Source organism: Kogia breviceps, chromosome 15 (genome assembly GCF_026419965.1).
Source record: "Kogia breviceps isolate mKogBre1 chromosome 15, mKogBre1 haplotype 1, whole genome shotgun sequence".
Lineage (NCBI taxonomy): Eukaryota > Metazoa > Chordata > Mammalia > Artiodactyla > Physeteridae > Kogia > Kogia breviceps.
This window is the reverse complement of record NC_081324.1, coordinates 20335537-20360146: the sequence shown is the minus strand read 5'-3', so window position 1 is coordinate 20360146 and position 24610 is coordinate 20335537. Positions and strand designations below refer to the sequence as shown.

The following is a 24610-nucleotide window of genomic DNA, read 5'->3' as shown; positions in this document are numbered from 1 at the left end:
TGGGGTGATCAGAAGCCACCTGCGAATCTTCGAAGAAATCTGTGAAGGGTGACATGGCAGCAAACGCCATTGTCTTAGAATGCATCGGTATCACGTTTGATGTTGCCCCAGTAGGACCCAAGAAAGCATCAGAGCTTGCACCTGAGAAATCTGAGGCTCAGACAACAGCCCAGCAACAAAGCCCAGACACCAGTGTGGGCATCAGATATCATGGGGCTGTCCAACTATGCTGTGGAACTCGGAGCACACCTATTCCTTCTCCGTTGCAGTCAGCAAAGCCTCTTTCCTTTAAAAAAATATTACCGGTTTCATTATTGAAACTTGTTCGGTGCCTCTAGTTATGACTACACTTTCTTACTGAAGTCTAGTTGATTTACAACGTTGTGCTAATTTCTGCTGGACAGCAAAGTGATTGTTGTACATAGATATATATATACATTCTTTTCCATTACGGTTTATCACAGAATATTGTATACAGTTCCCTGTGCTATACAGTAGGACTTTGTTGTTTATCTATTCTATATACAATAGTTTGCATCTGCTAATGTCAAACTCCTAATCCATTCCTTCCCCACACCCCACCGTTGGCAACCACAAGTCTGTTCTCTATGTCTCTGAATATGACTACTTTTTTGATTTGACTTATCTCTGTAAACAAAATTAATCTGACAGAGAATATCAATATTTATGTCTTTTTCTTTATGATAATACCTCATTAATTTCTTCAGACTGAGGAAAGGTCCTCTTCTTGAACTTAAGAACCCTTGTTTCCTATGAGGTTGTGGTGGTATTTTGTTATAGTAATAGAAATAATAGCAGTAATAACTGCCACATATGGAAGACTCCCTGAGTACCAGCTCTCATGCCTACTGCTTTATATGGTTCACATACAGCATCTCAGTGAATTCTCTAGAAACTCTACGAGGTAAACATTTTTATAGCGCCAATTTGCACTTGAGAAATCTGAGGCTCAGATAAGTTAATGAGAAAGCCAAGACAACAACCCCAGGCTTAAAAATCCTGAATCCACTCCGTAGTCTACAGAGCATTTTGATGTGACCTCAGTTTGATAGGATAAGCAGATTTCTGAAAAATGGCACAGAAAATGGAAATGTTTAGATTAAATTGTTGTTTAAAACCATTAAGAGCCCACATCGAAGAAACTAGTGGTAAATCTAGGGCGGTGCTAGCGTCTGGTTGGAGGAAGGGCTGAGATCACTACCAAGGAAGTGTTTGCTAAAGATGCTTTGTTCATACTCCGTTAACACTGAGGAAATATCAGTTGTCCATATCAATGAATATAATTTGTTTTCATGCCCATTAGTAATCTGGTATATTTTTGGAGGCTGCTGGAGATTATAAGAACCTAAAACTCCCTTCCTTGTAATAAAATCCAGCATCCCCTTTTATATGTGAGTAATGTTTCTATTATATGACCTTAGACATTCTTACCTGGACATGCCCAGATGTTCTTGCCTCTTTTTCCTTTGAAGAATGCCTTTTCAAGGGGTTATGCCAGCATGTCCTAGAACACAGCTATTGCATCTAAATTATTCAGTAGTTATAAGAATAAAGTCAGTTATGAAAGCTGTCCTTCCTTATAGATACTCAAGGAGTTTGGTATGCAGATCTGACCTTCAGTGACAAATACATTGCTTGAAGGTTTATAAAATACATCCTGAAATGACTCATAACAGATGATAATTACACTCATTCTCCCAGTGGTTTCTGATTGCCCAGATGTCTCTTCTTTCCCTTTAGGAGCTCATGTCTTCTGCGCAAACTACCCATGATCCCAATAGGCCCCTTGTTTTCCCCTGTTGTTGAATGATAGCAATACTGGATCTAAAGGATGAAGCCCCCAATTTCATTCTTAACGGTGGTATTCATTAACTGTGAGTCCTTAAAAAAAAATGTTGTTTCTTTATATCTCACTTTTACATCTATAAAATAATGATAATAAAACCATCCTATTTATATAAAAAGAGAGGCAATGCATATAAAAATTCTGCTGAAAGAAAATAATATGCAAAACTGTCTACATCCACAAGGCATACAATCTGATTATGAGGGTTTTCTTTTAAAAAGCAGTGTATTGGCCTGAATAATCTTAGTTTGGTAGAATAGATCAGTGTGATGTGTGGTACATGGGAGCCCTATCTGATGTTTCTTACTCCTACTTACGATAGGTCACTATTGAATCCTACCACATCCCTCCCTCACTGTAAGTCACAATTCAGCCCTGCAGCAAATTAACACAGTACTTGTAAAGGGATACCTAAACCTTGGGCTGTATCCAGATTCCTACAGGGTGTTTGTTTGTTTGTTTGTTTATCGTGGTAAAATATACAAAGCATAGCATTTACAGTTTTAACCATTTTTAAGTGTAGAGTTCTATGGCATTAATTGCACTTACCTTGTGGCACAACTCTCACTACCCTCTATCTCCAGAGATTTTTCATCTTCCCCAACTGAACTCTGTATTCATTAAATACTAGCATCCCGTCCCTCCCTCCACCTTGCCCCTGGTAACCACCCAGCGTGCATATTTTAATTATGAGCGGTAATGGATAAATTAATGCTAACTGCTATAACAAGCCCTCAAATTTATAATGGCTCTAATCTGTTTGACTCTGTAAAGTATTATAGAAAAAGGATGTTCCTGATTGACAGGCAGTTCTTCTCCCAGGTCTTCTCCAGAATTCTTGCAAAACTTTGACTTCTCCATCATCTGTGTATGGCTTCCAAGTTCTGCCTGCCATATATGTGGTTTTTCGAGGCCAGGCGTGGAATCAGCACGCATTGTGTACACTCAAACTCATTGATTAGACCCAGTCACATGGCCTCATCTTGGCTTCAGGGCGGGCCAGGACATACAGTCTACTACATGAAGAAGGAGAAATGGGTTTGAGGAGGAGCCAGCCAGTCTCTGTCATATCAGTCAAATTAAGAGTGTATATATTCCCGGCAGTCACCATTCATGCCCGTAGAACTTTGTTTTCACATTTCTCTTTGGAAGTTTAATTTACCCTGGCAGCAAAATAGGTTTTATTTTAAATATCTCCCCAAACAAAACTGAATGGTAAAATTAAAATGAATGTATAATTCCACTGAGATGCAAGAGATACCATCTAGACGTAGAAACCTTAAGAAACAGTTAAGTGGCTAGGAGGAACTCTTTCTTCACATTCAACTGTACGAGACCAATGAGGATATAAATGTCTAGAATCATGTATATCCTTAAAGCATACTTTAGGAGTTCCTGGTTCTTATATGTCAGCATCCATATCCATAGGATTTGTCTTCTCTTAATATGAACTGTAAATGTCACCATGATCAGCAGATTAATTCATTTGTTTGGAGCCTCTGAGGAAGTTTTTAATTGGAAAATAAATTGGACACATGTAGATGTGGCTTGAAGAAAAGACAAGTAGACACGTGTTCCACCTTCTCCTCACAAGGAAGGGCATCTACTTCCTTTCACTAAATTGCACGTAACATAACCACAGGACCACAAGCTCTGTACACGTCAACACTCGGCATCTGCCTTTTCCTTTCCTACAGTGAAGGAAAATGCATAAATGCATTTGTTGACAGTACTGACAAAGACTGGCTTGTGGAATAATCAAAACCCTGATTTCTGTCATTAGCTGAATGTTTACAAAACGCATCTTCCTGCCTACATTCCAGACGCTTCTTCTTATTTTACTAGCTCTTTGTTATGAGTTTTGAGACTAAATTGTAAAGTGTCAAGGGAAAAGATTTTAGTATGCAAGGTTCATAGGAATGGCATAAACTTGAACTTCCCAGAAACCCTGCAACATTTATTTATAGGCTCTTCCAATCAGTTTACATCCCATAGTAAGCCTTCGAGGTCTTGCCTTACATGCAGAGTCAACAGGAAATGAGTAAGCAACCTTTTCGTCTACCTTACTGCTCTTGCTCATTATTATTTTTTTTTAATTAATTTATTTATTTATTTTTGGCTGTGTTGAGTCTTCGTTGCTGCGCGCGGGCTTTCTCTAGTTGCGGAAAACGGGGACTACTCTTCGTTGCAGTGCGTGGGCTTCTCATTGTGGTGCGATGGCCTCTCATTGCGCTGGCTTCACTTGTGGTGGAGCACTGGCTTTAGACGCGTGGGCTTCAGTAGTTGTGGCACGTGGGCTTCAGTATTTGTGGCTCGTGGGCTCTAGAGCGCAGGCTCAGTAGTTGTGGCGCACGGGCTTAGTTGCTCCGCGGCATGTGGGATCTTCCTGGAACAGGGATCGAAACTGTGTCCCCTGCATTGGCAGGTGGTCGCTCAACCACTGGGCCACCAGGGAAGTCCTTCTCTTGCTCATTAAGTAAAGGCTGTGGCTAAAAGTATTCATGTGGGAATAATCTTTCCCTGCAACTTTTATTTCCTAGGGAACGAGCAGTGAATACATCCCAGCCTGGGTCCCTTCAGTTTACTGTGGGAAACCTGAAGCCAGAAGCCATGTACACCTTCCGAGTCGTGGCCTACAATGAGTGGGGACCAGGGGAGAGCTCTCAGCCCATCAAGGTGGCCACTCAGCCTGAGTGTGAGTATGAGACAGGAACGGCAAATTTAGAAAGTATTTGTTTTCATTGGCGATACCTTTGAATCCTTTCATAGTAATTTATTGAGGTGATGGAATGGAAGGAATATTTCTGAAGCAACATGTTTAACCCGAGGGTTTTTAAAGGTAAGATAACTTTAACAAAATGGCCTTCCCACTTTGGCCATTTCTCCATAATGACAAACTAACAACTATCAAGGCCTGGTCCAACCACACAGTCTACATATTCACTCCTGAGTAAGTGACTGACTCTACCCGCCAGTACTTCATCATCAACATTGGTTTTCAGCCTCCTGCATTGATTTTTTCAGATTTTTCTAAGTTTGTGCATAAAAAGTGTAACAACAAAGGAGAAGAAAAATGGCATAGGACTTCTCAATACAGGGATTATTCAAAAACTTACTCATGCACTGAATGCCCTTAAGAAGCATCCAAAAGTGAATCTAGATTTAAGAAATGTAAAGAGATAATCTCTATTGGGCAATCTCATTGTCCTTTAACATAAATCACTATATTAAGCTCCATGATCACAAAGTAATGCAGCTGAATGTTCTTTGACCAAGTTATAATTTAGTGATTTCTACTTTTATGAAGGAACAGCCCCCAAACTGTACATTTGAAAAATATTTCTGTATCTTACAAAATTTTGATTTTTCTACTAAACTTCTAATTTATTTGGAAAGATGATTACTGATGAGTAGTCGGCCAGCTTTATTTTGTTTAGAGTTTTAAAAAAATTGTAATCTAACAGCGAAATGACATGAAGGGCTACTTGTAACAAACTACATTATTTAGAGATTTCGACACCTAGTTTCATCTACTCCTGTTTTTTGTTTTTGTTTTTTGAATGATGCTATTTTATCTGTATTCCCAATCATTTAATTTAAAACTATATTTAACTTCAAAACCACCTCACAAAATATATGCTTTTGGAAGAAGGTGAAGTAGAAATCAGAAAGATTTTCATTGGTACATATGAGAAAATAATCTTTGGACTAGGTCACTTCTTAAGTATTTGAAATCAGTATGTTGAAGAAGAGCAACTGAGACCTAGTGTGGCTGCTGGTATCATGCTCTGCACACTGGGCAGAGTCTCCGTTCCTTCTTCCACTCTGCCAAGGCTACAAAGACCAGATGAGGACAAATTGCAATAAAGTATTTGTTGGGGGTGGAGATATGACTAAGCTGGACAAGTCTTAGAGATATTTGCCTCATAGAAATAAAACCTCACATAGCATCTTTAAGGGCATAGTAATGTACAGGTTTCAGATCACATAAAAAGAAACGAAACTGAGTAATTTTAGTGAGGTGGATGGATCTAGAGTCTGTCATACAGAGTGAAGTAAGTCAGAAAGAGAAAAACAAATACTGTATGCTAACATATATATGGAATCTATAAAACAAAACAAAAAAAGTGGTTCTGAAGAACCTAGAGGCAAGACGGGAATAAAGACACACATGTACTAGAGAATGGGCTTGAGGACACGGGAAGGGGGAAGGGGAAGCTGGGAAAAAGTGAGAGAGTGGCATGGACATATATACACTACCAAATGTAGGGTGGATAGCTAGTGGGAAGCAGCCGCATAGCACAGGGAGATCAGCTTGGTGCTTTGTGACCACCTAGAGGGGTGGGATAGGGAGGGTGGGAGGGAGGGAGATGCAAGAGGGAGGAGATATGGGGATATACGTATATGTATAACTGATTCACTTTGTTATAAAGCAGAAACTAACACACCATTGTAAAGCAATTATACTCCAATAAAGATGTTAAAAAAAAAAAAGAAAGAAAGAAAGAAAATGCAGCCTCCCAAGCAGGACCAGCTAAATAATTTGCAGGACCCAGAAGCTAAAGTAGAGCATTAAGCCATGTTCCACGTGAGACCCTCCTAAGCGTGGGATCTTGTGCAGCTTTGTTAGTCGTATGCCCACAAAGCTGGTCTGACTTCCAGGTTTCTCTTCTTAAGAATGTTTTGTTGCTGTTTGGATTGAAATCACAAGATAATGCTGATTTCCACTTTGTAGTGACTATGTTCACATGTAATTTGAGTCATCAGTTTCTTCATTGACTTTTTGTTTGTTTGTTTTTTAATTAACTTATTTATTTTTGGCTGTGTTGGGTCTTCGTTTCTGTGCGAGGGCTTTCTCTAGTTGTGGCAAGCGGGGGCCACTCTTCATCGTGGCGCACGGGCCTCTCACTGTTGCGGCCTCTCTTGTTGTGGAGCACAGGCTCCAGACGCGCAGGCTCAGTAGTTGTGGCTCACGGGCCTAGTTGCTCCACGGCATGTAGGATCTTCCCAGACCAGGGCTCGAACCCGTGTCCCCTGCATTGGCAGGTAGATTCTCAACCACTGAGGCACCAGGGAAGCCCCTCTTCAATGACTTTTCACAGATCGTATATATACAGAATCAATAACTTTTATGAATATTTGGTATTTTAATCAATAAACTTGAATAAAAACAAATTAAGTCAAAATATATATTTTTGAAAATGGTATATTCCATGTTGTATACAGACTGATAGTTGAAAAACCCATAAAAAATTCTGTAAAAAAATCTTGTTCAGTTTTCTCATGGCAGAACTTAAACTTTAAAAGCATGTTCATTTTCAGAAGATCCAATTTCTAAGGATCATCTGAATTCTTCACTTCCTAATCCCAACTATTATCCCTGGAATTGTTTTAGTGTACTTTTCAAGGCTGACTGGCTATGATTACATTACATTTCTGATGAAAATTCTACGTAGGCAGTTTCACTTCTAAGACTGAGCAACGTTATTTTTATTCTATTAATACCATTATTTTTAAGTATCCAGTTTGAAAATCAATATCCAGCATTTTTTTAATTCACATTTTTAAAAACCTTTCCAAGCCAAGGGACAAGAAAGTCTTTTCCATTTGGATACTGACTAATAACACCTCATTTCATTAAAAACATTACTCATGATACAACATTTTTAGTGTAATTAATCAAAATAAGTCTGTGATTATTTGTATTACACATATGGCCTTAACCTTTGTAAAGTAAAAACAATAACATAATTCAACTTACAGGTGTGTTTAATGAACACCCACTCTGTTCTTAATACTGTTCGAGACAGGTTAAGAAAGCATATCTGTGTAATGAAGTAACAGCACTTAGGGCTCTCAGAAGCTTCCTGAGGAAGCAAATATTTTAAATATGTAACAGCAACAAAACAAGTAAGGAAACTTGTAAGAATTTGTTAAATGAAATATTAAAAATCTGAATCACAGATTTGTTTATGAGCCCATTACTTGTGATGGCCGATGCATATGATGCCAAAAGCTCAGCCTCTGTGTACCGGTGCCAGATCGGAGACACCGATCTCAGAGACAGAGTTTTGGGCAAAGTAGAAAAGAATAGCTTTATTGCTTTGCCAGGCAAAGGGGAACACAGCAGGCTCCTGCCCTTGAAAACTATGTGTACCAACCAGGGAGGATTTGCTGAGGAGTTTTATGGCAGTGGTTCAAGGGTGGGGTTGCTCAAAAGATTAGGGTGTATACAGGGTTTAGGCTCTTTAATCTTGTTTCAGGTAATCTTCTTGATGAACTTTCTGGTCCCTTTAGTCTGGCCTCAGATGGTCTCCTCTGGCATAAAGAATGCTAACATCTTCATTTGCTGGGTTTTGATTCTATAAAGGGCTTAAAGACATTGTTATGTGTATCCCTTGAGGCAGAACCAGGACCCTGCCCCAAGGCTGCACTATTGTTCCTTGGCTGTTCCTCCCATAACTCTGCATCCCTTCCCTTCCCAGATTAGCAACTGTTCAAATCTGCCCATTGTATCTCAGGGAAAGTCATAGAGGCTGGAGTCTGTTCCCTACAAGAAATGGGGGACTTGAAAAGGCTTCCGTGCCCAGGAGCCCCATAGGGTCCTGCTCCGTCTCACATATTATCTAGGTAATTTTTTATGCGTTAATCATATTGTGCTTGCCTCCTCAAATAAGTGCTTTATTACAAAGACAGCTGCTTCGGTCCTTTGTATATATCTTCCATTCTTCCTCATTCAGAAAGCAGTCTGAGAATTTATGTAGAAGAACTCACTGGGTGCTGGTTTCTGTAAGCATTTACTTTGCTTAAAAATTAGCATAAATGATGATAAGGCATAAAATAAAAACTAAACACCTAACTGAATAAAAGGTTACTTGTTGGTATTGTTGTCTCATATAAGTTATCTTTCCTCCAGAAAATGAAAGTAGAAAATCCTTCTGGTTTTGAAACATTGAAAGTATCTTGAATTTTTTTCATTAAGGGCAGTGATAGTGGTCTTACAATGCTAACTATATTTTGGCCTTTAATAACACCTTTGTTTTATTAAATCACCTCTCTTCTTACCACTGTATGGAGTAAGGATTATTTCTTTTACAGGCCATTGTTTACTTGCAGGGTGACCTCATTGTGTTTCATTAAGAATTGGTTAATTGTCCTTGGATAATTAATCTCTTACTGAGTAGATAGGTATATAGGAACAGTTCAGCCTAGATAAACAGTACTTTAGAATATCTTTTACACGTGCAAAACAGCAAACTCCTTCAATTCATTTAGATTAAGAGTATTAAGAGTATTAAGTGTAGCTCACTCGCTGTCTTTATTACAGACATTAGGATAAATAAATTATGTTATCAGGACTATCTTCTGTTGTTAACACAAAATGCCATTTTAGCAATTTAAAAATATTTCTAGGGTAAGGAACACTTCATCTTCTCCAAACCTGCTCAATAATACACCAATTCCTGAGTAAGATGGAACATCTTAGAGATCCTGTGCTTCATTTCCTCCTCTCCCCACTCCCCTCCAATCTCCCATCTGCTCACCTCCCCTCCTTCCCCTTTCTTTTCCCTACTCTTTCTCTTCCTTCTCTCTCGACTTCTTATAAGCTCATCCTTCTGTGTTTTTAGAGGAAGTTCAGAGACTGATTTTATTACTTGGTTAGAATTTCAGAATTTAGAGGCAAAGGTGGGGGGACGTTTTTCATTGTTCTCTCACTGACAAAATGATTTTTTATCTTCTGAAAATGGGTCTCGTCTGGTTAACATTTGTTTGCTCGTTTTATCACTGTTTTTCCAAATGTGATGTAGTAATTGTACACTAAAATGACATAGCTTTTATACAAATTGAATTGCAAGTTTTCCATATTATTTGAAAATAGCAACTCTGTTATGAAAACCATATTCTCTAGGAATAAACACTGATGGAAAACATGTCTGAAATATAAATCAGCCAGCAACTGTTTCTAAAAAGTGCACGTACTGCAGTAATCATTTAAAGAGATCAGCAGCCCAAGATCCAGTTTATGAAATAATCACCCAGAATACAAAGGCTTGATTTATAGGAAGGTCTGTGTCTCCTGATTATATCTTCCTTTGGCTAAACCCTTGCTCTTCCCGCTGCCTTTATGGTGTATAATTTCTTTGCTGTATTATCAGCCGGATTTAAGTCCCCATGTGCTTAAGACTTGTCTAATCTTTTCATACCACATGTGGAGAATTTTTGAATTATTATTTGGGGTCCTTTAGGATGCTGTTAAGGCAGTTGAATCGTGAAGGATGTTAAAATGTACCACATACTGGCTGGAGGCTTGAGTTAGAATGGGGAGCCTATTTGCTAGACCAGAACCCAATTATCCACAAAACCCTTTTATAGTTAAGTGTTGTAAGTAATATTCTTAGTCCATTATATTCTTTACACTGAAAAGATGAGTGAAAGCAACCCCCAAATCGACTTTAGAATATATTATACAGAAGAAATAGGACTTCCCTGGTGGTCCAATGGTTAAGACTCTGCGCTTCCACTGCAGGGGGCACGGGTTCGATCCCTGGTCAGGGAACTAAGATCCCACATGCTGCGCCGTGCAGCCAAAAAATAAAAACAAAAACCAGAAATACTTTACAGGGCTCTCCTGGTGGCACAGTGGTTAAGAATCTGCTTGCCAATGCAGGGGACATGGGTTCGAGCCCTGGTCTGGGAAGATCCCACATGCCTCAGAGGAGCTAAGCCCGTGCCCCACAACTACTGAGCCTGTGCTCTAGAGCCCGTGAGCCACAACCACTGAGCCTGTGTGCCACAACTACTGAAGCCCGCATGCCTAGCGCCTGTGCTGCACAGCAAAGAGAAGCTACCACAATGAGAAGCCTGCACACCTCAGCAAAGAGTAGCCCCCGCTTTCTGCAACTAGAGAAAGCCCACATGCAGCAACGAATACCCAACGCAGCCAAAAATAAAATAAATAAATTTTTTAAAAAGATAATTAACTGTTTAAAAAAAAGAATATATTATACAGAGGAAATAGACATATTTGCCTTTTTCCTCTGTCCCTGGATTTTTTTTTTAATTCTAATAAAGCTCTACTTCTATGGTTGTTATGGGGGGTACTGGAAAGTCTCTGAACATTATGTCTCCAAACATGACTATCCATATCCTAGGACAAGTTCCTTAATCCTTGAAACCTCATTGTCCTTGATTATACATTGGAGATATGAATGATTTACTCCTCCTTCTCCTGATGCCAAAAGCTCAGCCTCTCTGTGCCCCGGTGCTGAATCTCAGAGACAAGAGTTTTGGGTGAAGTAGAAAAGGACAGCTTTATCACTTTTCCAGGCAAAGGGGGACACAGCAGGCTCCTGCCTCAAAACACTGTGTATCCCAACCTAGGAGGATTTGATGAGGAGTTTTATAGCGATAGTTCAAGGGTAGGGTTGCTGGCAGGATTAGGGTGTGTGCAGGGTCTCAGGTGGTACACTCCTAATCTTGATGAGCTTCTCTGGTCCCTTTAATTTTGCCTCAGGTGGTTTCTTGGCTGGGCCTCCCTTGATTACCAACTGTTTGCATCTGCCCTTTGGAACGCCGGGAAGGTCATCGAGGCAGGAGTCTTGCCTACCAGAAACAGGGGCCAAAAAGGCTTCCGTGCCCAGGAGCCCCACAGGGCCCTCCTCAGTTTCATTCCCAGGTTGTAAAGATGAAATGGGATAACCTATGGGAAGCCCCCGAGTCTTACCTGGCATCTAGTCGGCACTCAATGGAGAGAAGTTCCCTGCCCCTAATGGGATCAAATGGACACATAATTCCAACTGCCCTACGCTGACAACCAAAGAGGGCCACTCAGTAGAGTAATCACCAAGGTAATAAGGCTTGATTACTATGCAATCAGCCATTTACATATATTATTACTTTCCCCCTAATCGTCCCCTCCCTGTTACTTAGCAGGCTATTGTAGACTGGTTTGTTGTCTAATTTGCCTCTTGTACATCTTTGCAACCCTAACTAAATTTTGAAGCTTTATGAGCAGAAAACACTCTGTCATCCCATAAAATGTGTCACAGCATTGCCATTTTGCGAATAGCTAGTTGGTTAACATTTGCTGGTAGAATCTGATTTGCACTTAATTTGTGGCAGAGATGCTACGTATCAGCAGTGTTTATTCATCATGATTCTATAAATTAAGCAGGCCAAGTAAATTACAGTTCTGTCTAGCTAATTTCTTTTATCACTTAAACTGGTTTCCAGTTGTTGACTGCACTGCATGGCAATTTGAGTGAATATTTGGGATGACTGTGGAGGAGAAGTGGACCGTGAGCCGATCAGCTGGTCCAGTTTTGTGGTCATGTACGTGGCTGTAGACTAATAGTAGAAAGAAAGAAATATAAGCACTGATGTTTCATCTTTTTAGGTAACACACAAATGCTGGTATAATTTAAAAATTCTCTCATTGCAAAACATGTTTTCAGGTATTACAAGTATAAGATGAGAGACACTAAAGGCTTATGGTATGGCATTCCCAGCAACAGAAGGCTTAAGGAATCCATTTGGATTTAATGGTCAATTAGCGAGGTATTATATCTTCTACAATGATGTATATTAGTGGAAGAATTAGAGGTAAGCTTGTGAGGGTGGGTTGTTGAATCACGTTAGAAGAATTGAAAGCAAAAGGTGAGTCATTCTGTATTTATTCATTCACTCAGTCATTCAAAATGATTCTTTTGTGCTGTGTCCTAGACTTCATGGTCCCGTACAATCACCATTAGCTACGTGTGCCTATTTACATTTCAATGTACTGACGTAAAATAAAATCTAAAATGCAGGCACACTAACCACAGCTGTCAAGGTAGCACTTAAAATTTAAATAAAATTGAAAACTAAAAATTCAGCACCTCATTAACCCCATTTCAAGTGTTCATATATGACTACTGGCTACTGTATAGGACAGCACAGAGAACATTACCATTATTGCAGAAAGTTCTATTGGGCACCCCTGATCTTGATGCTCTGCTAGTACATGAGGATACAAAAGCAAGTCAGATAGTGTCCTGACTCCCATGGAACTATTAGTCTAGTGTAAACTATTTTAAGCAGAACTCATTAAAAACGTATTTAATAGATTAGTCCCCTTTGAAAGTTGAAAAAGTTCATTATGTGTTGAATTAATATAAAAGATTAATTTTTAAAAGACCAGAGAATCTAGATCTGAACATATTTTCTGATTAGTTTCTCAAAGCTCCCTAAATATTTTCTCAGATAAATATCTATCTATCTATCTATCTCTCTATCTATCTATCTATCTATCTATCTCTCTATCTATCTTTCAGTGCACGATTAAGGATGAAGGACAAAGATGACTTCTTGTTTGGGTTAATCAGTGGTACAGCATAATTCAATTCCCCTAAAAAGCCTCTACTGGCTCCTTGTTACTCTCTCTGAGCACAGAGCATAATTCAAGCTTCTTCCACTGGTATAACCACACATCTAGAGAAGCTATCTGCTTGGTGAGAAAGTATAGAGAAAAAAGCTCCAGATTTCTGACTGCTATTAGGGAGTGTGAAGAAAGATGACATGAGAGTGTCATAATAATGAGAAGTTCCTGGAAAGTATGGGTATCTAGCCTGGGATAATGAGGTTCCAAAAAGGTAGATTTGTTTTGGGTTTAATTGCCTCGTTTGGTTATGTAGCCTACTGAAAGTGAAAGTAGGTTGCTTGGTAAACTAAAATAGAGCTTGACCATCGTCAGGGATATTGTCATCATGCTGCAGCAGCCAAATAAAACTCTACTTCAAAGATAAAACAGCTGAGCTGAGCTCTTTTATGGGACTCCTTCAGTTATATTGGATTCTATGGAAAGCTGGTGTTCGTGAAGTGAAGAGTAAAGACACAGAGAATAGAGCATTTTTACTCGTATGTATTTATATTTTCTCTCATCTTGACAGCCTTTTTATCTGTATGGTGCATAAGCAATTATTGAGCACCTACTATGTGTCAAGCCTTTTATAAGGTGCTGGAGAGATAGAAGGTAAAATAAGATGGGCAGAAGAGTATCCAAATATTTAGGGATGAAGTTTTTGAAGAAAATATAGTAAGATAAATTGTTCTAAATCATACTGTGGGATCAAATTTATTTCCTCTTTTTTTAACCTAAAGTTAGGATTATAACATATTAGTGTATAAATACTATATAATTTAATACATATATACATACATCTATGTACACACATATACATTTGCTGTTTTAGTATGAAACATGATAGTACTTTTTAGAAAGTAGCACATGAAGAAATTTATAGTTGACTATCCTCATGTGATACCCAACCCCAAAAGAGTGAAACTCATTTTTTTTTAAACATCTTTATTGGAGTATAATTGCTTTACAATGGTGTGTTAGTTTCGCTTTGTAACACAGTGAATCAGTTATACATATGTCCCCATATCTCTTCCCTCTTGCGTCTCCCTCCCTCCCACCCTCCCTATCCTGGCTACAAACCATCTAGCTGATCTCCCTGTGCTATGCGGCTGCTTCCCACTGGCTATCTAATTTACAGTTGGTAGTGTATATATATCCATGCCCCTCTCTCACTTCGTCCCAGTTTACCCTTCCCCCTCCCCGTGTCCTCAAGTCCATTCTCTACATCTGCATCTTTATTCCTGTCCTGCCACTAGGTTTTTCAGAAGCTTGTTTTCTCTTTTTTAGATTCCACATATATGTGTTAGCATACGGTATTTGTTTTTCTCTTTGTGACTTACTTCACTCTGTATGACAGACTCCAGGTCCATCCACCTCACTACAAATAACTCAATTTCGTTTCTTTTTATGGCTGAATAATATTCCATTGTATATATGTGCCACATCTTCTTTATCCATTAATCTGTCGACGAACACTTAGGTTACTTCCATGTCCTGTCTATTGTAAATAGAGCTGCAATGAACATTGTGGTACATGACTCTTTTTGAATTATGGTTTTCTCAGGGTGTATGCCCAGTAGTGGGATTGCTGGGTCGTATGGTAGTTCTACTTTTAGTGAAACTCATTTTTAAATCACTATTTTACGGACTCCTTTAACTGCAGGTTATATTCGGCATACTCTGATGTGTCTTATGTGCTACACAAAAAAGGATAATAATTTGACTTTAACTCTTATTCTCTGATTCCAATGTTCCCGCATTGTTATATTGTTTTAATAAAGATATTATTTCTACTTTGTAGGAACACAGCTAAGGGGAATAATACCTACAACTACTCCTTGTTCTGTGAAAACTCTTTTGGGTCTCAGCCCAATCTTCCCACCTTGGGAAGCCCCATATCACATCCAATATTGAGTTTAAACTGGGCCAGAATTTCTGACCACAGGATATTTGACAGGTACAGGGGATTTCCATGGGTTGAAATTGAAAGATTTTTAAGGTGAGGCCACACAATTACTGCTTTCAATGTTGGATGTTAAAATTGGAGTCAAGATGGTGCCACCAGTGTCCAAGGGGAAATGATCATGGCTTTTTATTAACTGGAAGTCAAACAGTGGAACTCTGAGCCCATGTTTGATTCAGGTAACCTGTTCATTACCACCTTATTTTAATCTGTAATTAGTGTTCCAGGTCTTTAGAATGGAGGAGAGAGAAAGGTAGTTGAGAACAAGCATTCAGAAATCAGATTGGGTTAGAATTCTGTCTTTTTTACTTCTTACTAGCTAACTAGGCTAAGCTGGTTTTGCTAAACCACAGCTTCCTCATATGTAAAATAGGGAGATCTTGCAGGGATGCTGTAAAACTTAGAAGAAAAATCTGTAAAATGGTACAAAACAGTACATCCTCAAATGATTATTCTGAAAATTAAATGAGCTGTTTAGAATAAAATACTTAGCCTTCTCTCTGGCACTTTGTCAGTCCTCAATAAATGCTATTATAATCATGCATTCCATCATTACTGCATTCTAATTATTCTCATGAAGTCATGTTCCTTAACAACGCACATAATTTGTTCATTTCTATCTGTGGGCTGCTGACATGTGTTTGAAATGCTCTCTTTCTTCTTTAGGCTATTTCATAAGTCTCTTCTATTTCTTTTTTTTTTTTTTTGGCGGTACGCGGGCCTCTCACTGTTGTGGCCCCTCCCACTGCGGAGCACAGGCTCCGGACGCGCAGGCTCAGCGGCCATGGCTCACGGGCCCAGCCGCTCCGCGGCATGTGGGATCTTCCCGGACCGAGGCACGAACCCGCGTCCCCTGCATCAGCAGGCGGACTCTCAACCACTGCGCCACCAGGGAAGCCCTCTTCTATTTCTATTTTAAGATTTTATTTAAGATTTTAAAAACAGAAAGCCCACTCTGGCTAATGCACCCCATGGATCCATGTGTGAGTCTGCATGAGCTCATTTTTCCCGCTCCAAATTTGTTCACGTCTTTCATTCATTCATTTTTTTTTCTTTCAACAAATAGTTATTGTGTGACCCTGGTGGGCTACCTTATAGTTCAGCAGTAAAAAAAAAAAAAAAAAAAAAATACAGACAAATGTTTATCTTTATGAGGTTTCTATTCTAGTAATAGAAAGGGACAATAAACAAAAATAAAGCATGCAGAAGAAGAAACTAGTTTAAGGAGATAGAGAATGAAAAGGATAGAGGTGATTCTAGAAAAGAAAGTCAGGAGAGCCTTTCTGAAGAAGAGACGTTTAAGGGGACCTGTGAATGAATTTGGAGGGATGCCAGCAAAGATCTTGGGCAGGCACATTTTAGGCAGAGCCAACAGCAGGTGCCAAGTCCCTGGAGAGGAAGAGGAAGAGGACGGCTGTGTGGCAGCAGAACAAAGAAGAGGGAGAGTGAAGAGAGGAGTCCACAGGTAGCAGGGCCCAGACATGAGAAACCTTGAAGCCACAGCAAGGAAGGTGGACTAGTTCTCAGTGCAGAGGCATCTGCACAGGAGGGGGTGACATGATGTCATTTTCATTTTAGAAGATGGGAGCTAGAGAGGAGGCTAATGTGTAGTACAGTCAGGAGATGTTGGTAGGTCCTGTTTTGGGGGAAACTGTGGAGGTATTAAGGACTGGTAGGATTCAGGATGCCTTTGGAAAAGATGGGACTTGCTGCTGGGTGTGGGATAGGAGAAAAGACAGGAGTCAAATTTACTCTGATGTTAAGCCTCAGAAACTAGGTGAATTGTGGGACCATTTTGGGTTCTGAAACTTGATAAAGAGTCAGCTTGGAGGGTGTGTGGGGAGGGGAGAGACATGAGGGACAAATCAAGACTTTAAAAAAAAAATACATTAGGTTTGACTGTTAAATGGATTCAGGTTTTATTTATTTAATTGGACTGTAAGTTCAAAGAAGGTACCTAATATTTTGAATAGACAAATAAAAGAAAACGCCACATACTGCTAGCCAATGGCCAAGGTCATGCAGTATTTAGCTTCTTATAGTGGCAAAACTGAACAGTTGTCGGAGTAACGGGCAAATTCTCCATGTTGTCAACTATAAAGTGTCTGTGCTCTACATGTCCCTGATTCATGTGTTACAGGGATATGCACAGTGCCATGCTCAGAAGACACTCAAATATTTGTCCATCACAGAGAAACATCCTTCTTAGAAAGCATCCTGGCAGGCCAATGAAGTGTAATTTGGTTAGCTGATCCCAGAAAGGGAGAACTGACTAAAAGGATGGCTTAGATGCACAACCCAGTTTTCTTGCTGCCAAGATTTTCCAAGAAACCAATCCAAAGGGGGCTAGTTAGTGCCAAAATAAATGTTAGCCCAGAACCAGCTTGTTTTCTGATATGTCCTTTGCCTGTGTTCATTAAACAGGAGATTGAATTCTAATAGGATGTCTATTCAGAAATGACCCAGATGTTGAGTCACCTTATTCTCTGAGATTGCATCAGGATTTTATCAGTGGAAGCCTGGTTCATAGGTCCAAGTAAAGACTACAGAATTCAGAAGGAGTTTGCCTTTCAATTTGTAATATCCCTTTTCTTTACCCTCTTCCCTGTCTTGGGAAATCTTATACACCCCGTTAACTCAGGGTACCCAGAATCCAAAACATTGACCCAATGATCTGAAGCATAAAGTTCATAAAGTCCATTTGAGATAGCTGATTTCAATCATTGAGTTTTACAAAGAATAAATTTGGGGATCAGGGAGCTTAAGGCGAGTCGTAGGATGGGTCAGTACACAGCGGGTATCACCAGGCCTGTATCTATGTCTAGATTGCTCATCCAGGGTTGTTTGTGTTAGACAACTCCGCTTACAAAAAATCTGTTTCCTCACTCTGAAAATGGATGTAACACTAAACCAATATGCAAAATACCTGGGTTCTAGATTGAGACATTCTCTGTATATTGCTGTTATGTTTTTGAGCAGGTCACTTACCTTTTCTGATTTTCCATTTTCTCTCCTAAAATAGGGATTATCCTGCCTGTGTTAGTTTCCTGGGGCTGCTGTGACAAAGTGCCACATGTTGCCTGGTTTAAAACAACACAAATGTATTCTCTGACAGTTCTGGAGACTAGAAATCTGAAATCAAGGTGTCAGCAGACCCATGCTCCCTCTGAAGGCTTTAGAGAAAAATCTTTCCTTGTTGCTTCCCGGCTTCTGGTGGTTTTGGCAATCCTTTGGCATTTTTTGGTTTACAGGTGTATCACCCAGTCTCTGCTTCCATCTTCACATGACCTTCTCCCCTTTGTGGCCATGTCCCTTTGTGTCTTCTTTTTTTTATAAGGACGCCAGTCATACTGGATTTAGAGCCCACCCTAATCTAGTATGACTTCACCTTAATTTAGGTAATTATATCTGCAAAGGCCTTTCTGGGTACACGTGAATTAGGCAGGGGGTGGTGGATGGGGGAACTATTCAACCCAATACATACACTTCCCTAAAAATCATATAGGTTGTTAGTAAGATTCCAAGTAATGTGGGTGAGGACTGAGAAAACTATTATACGCATACACACGCACACACACACACACACACACACACATATACATATATACATACATATGCAGACATATTTTTTTTCATTTTTATTGGAGTATAGTTGATTCACAATGTGTGTTAGTTTCAGGTGTACAGCAAAGTGAATCAGTTATACATATACATTTATTCACTCTTTTTTAAGATTCTTTTCCCATATAGGCCATTACAGAGTATTGAGTAGATTTCCCTGTGCTATACAGTCGGTACTTATTGGTTACCTCTTTTATATACAGTACTGGGTATATGTCAATCCCGATCTCCCAATTTATCCCCCCCCCACCTTACTCCCCAGTAACCATAAGTTTGTTTTCTACATTGACTCTGCTTCTGTTTTGCAAATAAGTTCATTTGTACCCTTTTTTTAGAGAAGAGTTAACATCTATCCTTCTCAAATTATTCCAAAAAATTGCAGAGGAAGGAACACTCCCAAGCTCATTCTGAGGCCAGCATCACCCTGATACCAAAACCAGACAAAGATATCATAAAAAAGAAAATTACAGGCCCATATCACTGTTGAACATAGACGCAAAAATCCTCAACAATATACACTTTTTTTTTTTGCGGTACGTGGGCCTCTCATCGTTGTGGCCTCTCCCATTGCAGAGCACAGGCCCCGGACGCGCAGGCTCAGCGGCCATGGCTCACGGGCCCAGCCGCTCCGCGGCATGCGGGATCCTCCCGGACCGGGGCACGAACCCGTGTCCCCTGCATCGGCAGGCGGACTCTCAACCACTGCGCCACCAGGGAAGCCTGGAGGTAGTATTTTTAAAGGGACTCTGCTGTAGAAACTCAGATGGCCTCTTTTTTTTTTTTTTGCGGTGCGTGGGCCTCTCACTGTTGTGGCCTCTCCCGTTGCGGAGCACAGGCTCCGGACGCGCAGGCTCAGCGGCCATGGCTCACGGGCCCAGCCGCTCCGCGGCATGCGGGATCCTCCCGGACCGGGGCACGAACCCGTGTCCCCTGCATCGGCAGGCGGACTCTCAACCACTGCGCCACCAGGGAAGCCCATCAATATACACATTAAAAAAAAAAAATTAACTAAGTAGCTACCTTTTTCATTTAAAAAAATAATTTCAATTATTGTCTCTCAAGCAGAGAAATATTAAAAATACCCTTAGTTCCTTAAAATCATATTTGATATGCTCCTACCTTCTTCCTCTTTCCAGAATTCTAACCCTGCCTTGTAGGCTGTAGGACACAGTACTTTCTGAATATTAAGGACTGCGAACTGCTTAGGTGGCCTGAAGGGAACTAGCAAGTGAAAGAAATCAGCTGAGTGTAACAGAGTTTGCAGAAGCTGCCAGCAAGAGCTGTGACAGGCATTGGCCACACCCTCAGATTTCCACTGTTTGACCTTCATTTGATAAAAACTCCATGAACTTTTACTCGCAAACATTGATGGCAGCACCTTGACTTTGGTTGAACAGCTACGACCCAAAGCAGTAATTGCGTGTCATCACCTTGAAATCTTTCAGCCCATAGCAATCCCCTGTACCTGTGAAACATCCTGTGAAAAAGAATTTTGGCCCAGCCTAACTCCTCCATTAGCTGTGACGAAATTAAATGTGACAGTGACAACACTGTCAGAGTTGTGATTAGAACATGGCATAATATTCCTACCACAGGTGCTAATGCATGTCTGTGTGTGTGTGCAAAAGATTAGCCGTGATAATTTCAGGGAAACGGAAAAGCAGTTACCTGAAAGCTAACTGCATTTTAACAATTCTGTAATGAGTTAAAGCTCTTATTATTTAAGAAAACATTGCCATAACAGTATAATATTTTTAAAATTCCAACATTATTGAGCTTATGCTAGTCTGAGTGAGTTATGCTAACCCCCATGCTGAGGAACATGCTAGGGACATCATTTCTCCTCCCTGTTGTAAATCACTTACTTGAGCTTAACCTTCAGTCTGCTGTCTGCTGAAGCCTTGATTCAAAGTCTTCTCCTACTACCTTGCAGTGAAATAAAAAATTATTATTATCACTTCCATTCTTCAGGGGGACTGACTTGTAGTTCAATCTAACCAAATGCTTAGGATCCCCAGAAATGACTTGATGCCCCTTCTGTGTTATGTTTCATCATTTAATATAATTTTAAACCACAAATAACAGTGTAATAATAGATTGAACATATCACTCACATCTTAGATTATGCCAATAGCTTGGTTCAATGTATCACTTGGAGTATGATTTGTTCTTTGTCCTTTTGATAATTTAATGTCCTTACAGTAATTTGGCCACTCTCTTCAGAAATACTGAATTTTCTAGAGTTCTTGAATTGTTCTAGTGGCATTTCTTACTTCTGTAGTGTTTGGTATAGTAACCACTAGCCGCAAGTGGCTGTTGAGCACTTGAGATGTGGCTTGCCCAAATTGAGGAGTCCTGAAAGTAAAATCCACACTGGGTATTAAAGACTTAGTATAAGCAATGTAAACTATCACATTAACACATTTCATATTGATTATGATTTGAAGTGACCGTATTTTAGATATATTAGGTTATATATATATTTTTAAAAATTATTTTCACTTATTTCATTTTTACCTTTTTAATGTGGCTACAAATCAATCTTCTTAAATATTTCTGAATGTTATCTAAATAACATCATGTTTAACCATCATTTTCCTTATTTTACTCCAGATTTACTGAACATTATAATCAATGGCCTTTGAATGTTTGAGTCAAAGACATTTCTTTCCTATTGGTCTGAAACTTTATGGCACCAGTGAAAATTAAAGCCAAGGAGGTGGGGTCAGGGAAATAAAAGGAATCTTTGGATCCAGAACAGTACATCCATGTCCCTGTGTTCAGTTTTACTTAAAGTCATTGTCCAACTTCTGTGAGCTGATTTACTGCTGAAAACTATTTGTCTTCCTGCTGCTATCTCTGAACAAACCCAAATCTTCCATGTGGTTAATAAACTTCTTATCTTTTGAATACTGAAAATAAAATAAAATGAACTTAATCCTCAGGGTGGTTCAGTCAGCAGACGGGGAGCCTTTTAGATGCTTCTTAGAGATAGAGGACAACTAGGTTTTCTGCCCTGTGCGATGATCAATCTTCCTTTCGCACGCGTGTATGTGTAAGGGCATTAAAGGTGTTTCTCAGTGATAAATGTCAGTGGAATCGCAAAGTGAATGTTAATTTCAGTATTGTCAAGGTCACATGTGTACCCAGGTTCATTGTTATTGGGATTTTTATTGTTGCCACTGTAAGGAAAGATATTTTTTCTTGAGCTCTTTTTTTTTCAAGTATCGGGAGTGGAATGGAGCAAAATTCCTCAACACGTATATACGTTGCTCAGAAAAAAGTGCCTTAGCAGAGTCTCATCTGTTAATTGGGGGTAATTATTTTGAGTGCCTTAAAAAAGAGCAAAGTGTGGGTTTAGAGGAGCTCAGTTAGGTGGGAATAGAAAAAACAGATGATCACAAAATCTGGAGACTAGCTAATGTTCCTAAAAAGCGGCTGACTATAAATGGAAAAAGAAAGAAAAAAATTGCAGGAGAAATAAATAAAGAAGAAAAAGAGTCTGTGATGAGGCCGTTCTTAGAACTAGGGTGTGAAATTGTCTAGCCCAGAGCCCATGAAATTAAGAGAGAAGTAAAGATGAAGAAAAATAATAGGTTATGATTATCCATCTGGGGATAAATACCCAGCCGGATATCTCTGTATAGAGTGAAGAACCTCAACCCCAGTGTGGGTACCAACACTGTGATATTCACCTGCCCCCACACCTGCCCAGCCTTGCTTTAATCCACTGTTTGCTATCTCAGCGAACAACATGAGAAACAGCCAGCTATGCAAGTCAGAAATATAGGAGTCATTCTTGATGCTTCTGTCCTCTCACTGCCCACCCTCCAATCCATCAAATGCTGTTGTTTTTACCTTCCCTGTAGCTCTTGAATCCCTCTATTTCTCTTCATGTCCATCACCATCATTCTAAATCAAGCTGTTAACCTCTCTCTTCTGTGCTGTAGAATACTCGCCCGACTGGTCTCCCAACACCTACATTTGCCCCCTTCAATTCACAATGTGTATAGTGAACAGAGTACAAAATGATTAAGTCTATCAGTACCTTGACGAGCCTTAAAAATCAAAATCTTCCTAACGCCTTCAAGGCCCAGTGTGGTCTCACCCCTGATGACCTCGCCCACCTCATCTGGACCTCTCCTAGCTCCTTGTGGCCCCACCACCTTAGACTAAATTTTAAGGAAGTTTTCATGGTTTCCACTGCTGATTCTCATGCTGTCTGGCACACTGTGAAAATTGGTAATATTTATTGGGCATTTCCTTGGTACTAGATGCCATTCATAAATGATTTATTATTGATCTCCACAACAAAGCCATGAGATAGGTGTTGGAATTAACCCCATTTTTAAGGTAAGAAAATTTATGCTCAAGAACATCAGGTAAATTGACCCTGGCCATATAGCCTGAGCAAGTGTATTGGATTTGAACCCAGGGTCTCCTTTTCTGGAGGCCACACTCTTTACTGTTAGTCTCTCTCACCAAAGTTTTATTAGATGGGATGTAGCCCAGATGGGTAACTTCTGCGAAACCTATGTGTTAGGAGAATAGAGTTCTAAATTTCTTCTTTAACTTATGGTCCCTCCACAGAGTCAGTTTACCCAAGGCAGTTACTTATCTTTTAAAGCCTAGAGATAGATAAACAATACATTTCTTCCCCAAAGAGATGGTACCTTTTAAGGTAGGATCTTTTTGCCGTTATGTAGAAAAACCTACTCACTTGACTGCTGGAGAAAAGATTGCTGCTTCCTTCTCCTCTAATAACACAGCAGCAGGGCTCTTTTATAAAAGCAATCCATACATGTCATTTATTGACTCTATTAAAACTACAGACATCAAATAATGATTCTTCCCATACTGACCATAAATACAAGCCAAATTTGAGAAAGGTTGCTGAGATTTCGTTACATTATCACCATGGGGAACACTCTGTGTTGCACTCTAGCTGAAGACATCTGATTCTCTGATGTGTATCTATAATATTTATAGAGAACTGACTTTTTTGTGTGCGGAAGTACGATCCTGAAGTATATACGAGTCTCAAATAAGTGTGAAACAAGCAAGAGGCCTACACCTGTGCCCTTCCTAGGGATTTCTGCTTGGGACTCTTCTATAAGAATTAAACATACATGTATGGTCTGTATAATAACAACAAAATAACTGTGTGGAGTATTTATGAGAAGTTGAAAGGTTTAACTTATGTTTACAGACATAATCCTGACCAGGACTCATGCTACACCCTATGCAGGTATAGACTGCTATGCTTACTGTTTCCTTTTCACATACAGCTTCTCCTTGTGTTCTTACAATCTTGAGAATTAAGAGGAGCAAATACTTCTTCCTTCAATTGTCTGATGAGGGAACCAAAATTTGGAAATGTTTAAGGGACTTGATTTCAGGTAACAATAATATTAACTACTGTATTATTTTGAAGACTTCCCTATCTGTAATAGCATCATTTACAGTACAGTTTCTACAATAGCCCTGTTATATAGAAATTATGAACCCGTAAGAAAATAATATGCAGAGTGTTAAGGTAATCTGGTCTAAAGATAAAGTATTATTAAATAGTGAACAGGGGTTTTTGATCCAGGATTCAAAATTAAGGGTTTCATTCCCATTTGGGGTATTTTCTTTTTTTACCATGTATCACAGTCATAGTTTTCACCTTTCCACTATCTCTGGCATTTCTCAAAAGTTCTTGACAATTTCTTAGAAAACTCATTTGAATTTTTTTTTCTGTTCTGAACATTTGTTCCCA

The 24610-nt window shown here is 39.5% G+C and overlaps 1 protein-coding gene across 3 annotated transcripts in view; it reads left to right on the top strand.

Moving 5' to 3' along the window:
* Positions 1–24610, top strand: part of DCC (DCC netrin 1 receptor) — a 1166577-nt gene that overhangs the window by 790860 nt on the left and 351107 nt on the right. For all 3 annotated transcript variants that reach the window (XM_067014926.1, XM_067014925.1, XM_067014924.1), the window contains exon 9: positions 4408–4562. In XM_067014926.1, coding sequence (XP_066871027.1) covers positions 4408–4562 — 155 coding nt within the window. The remainder of the gene's footprint in view (positions 1–4407; positions 4563–24610) is intronic.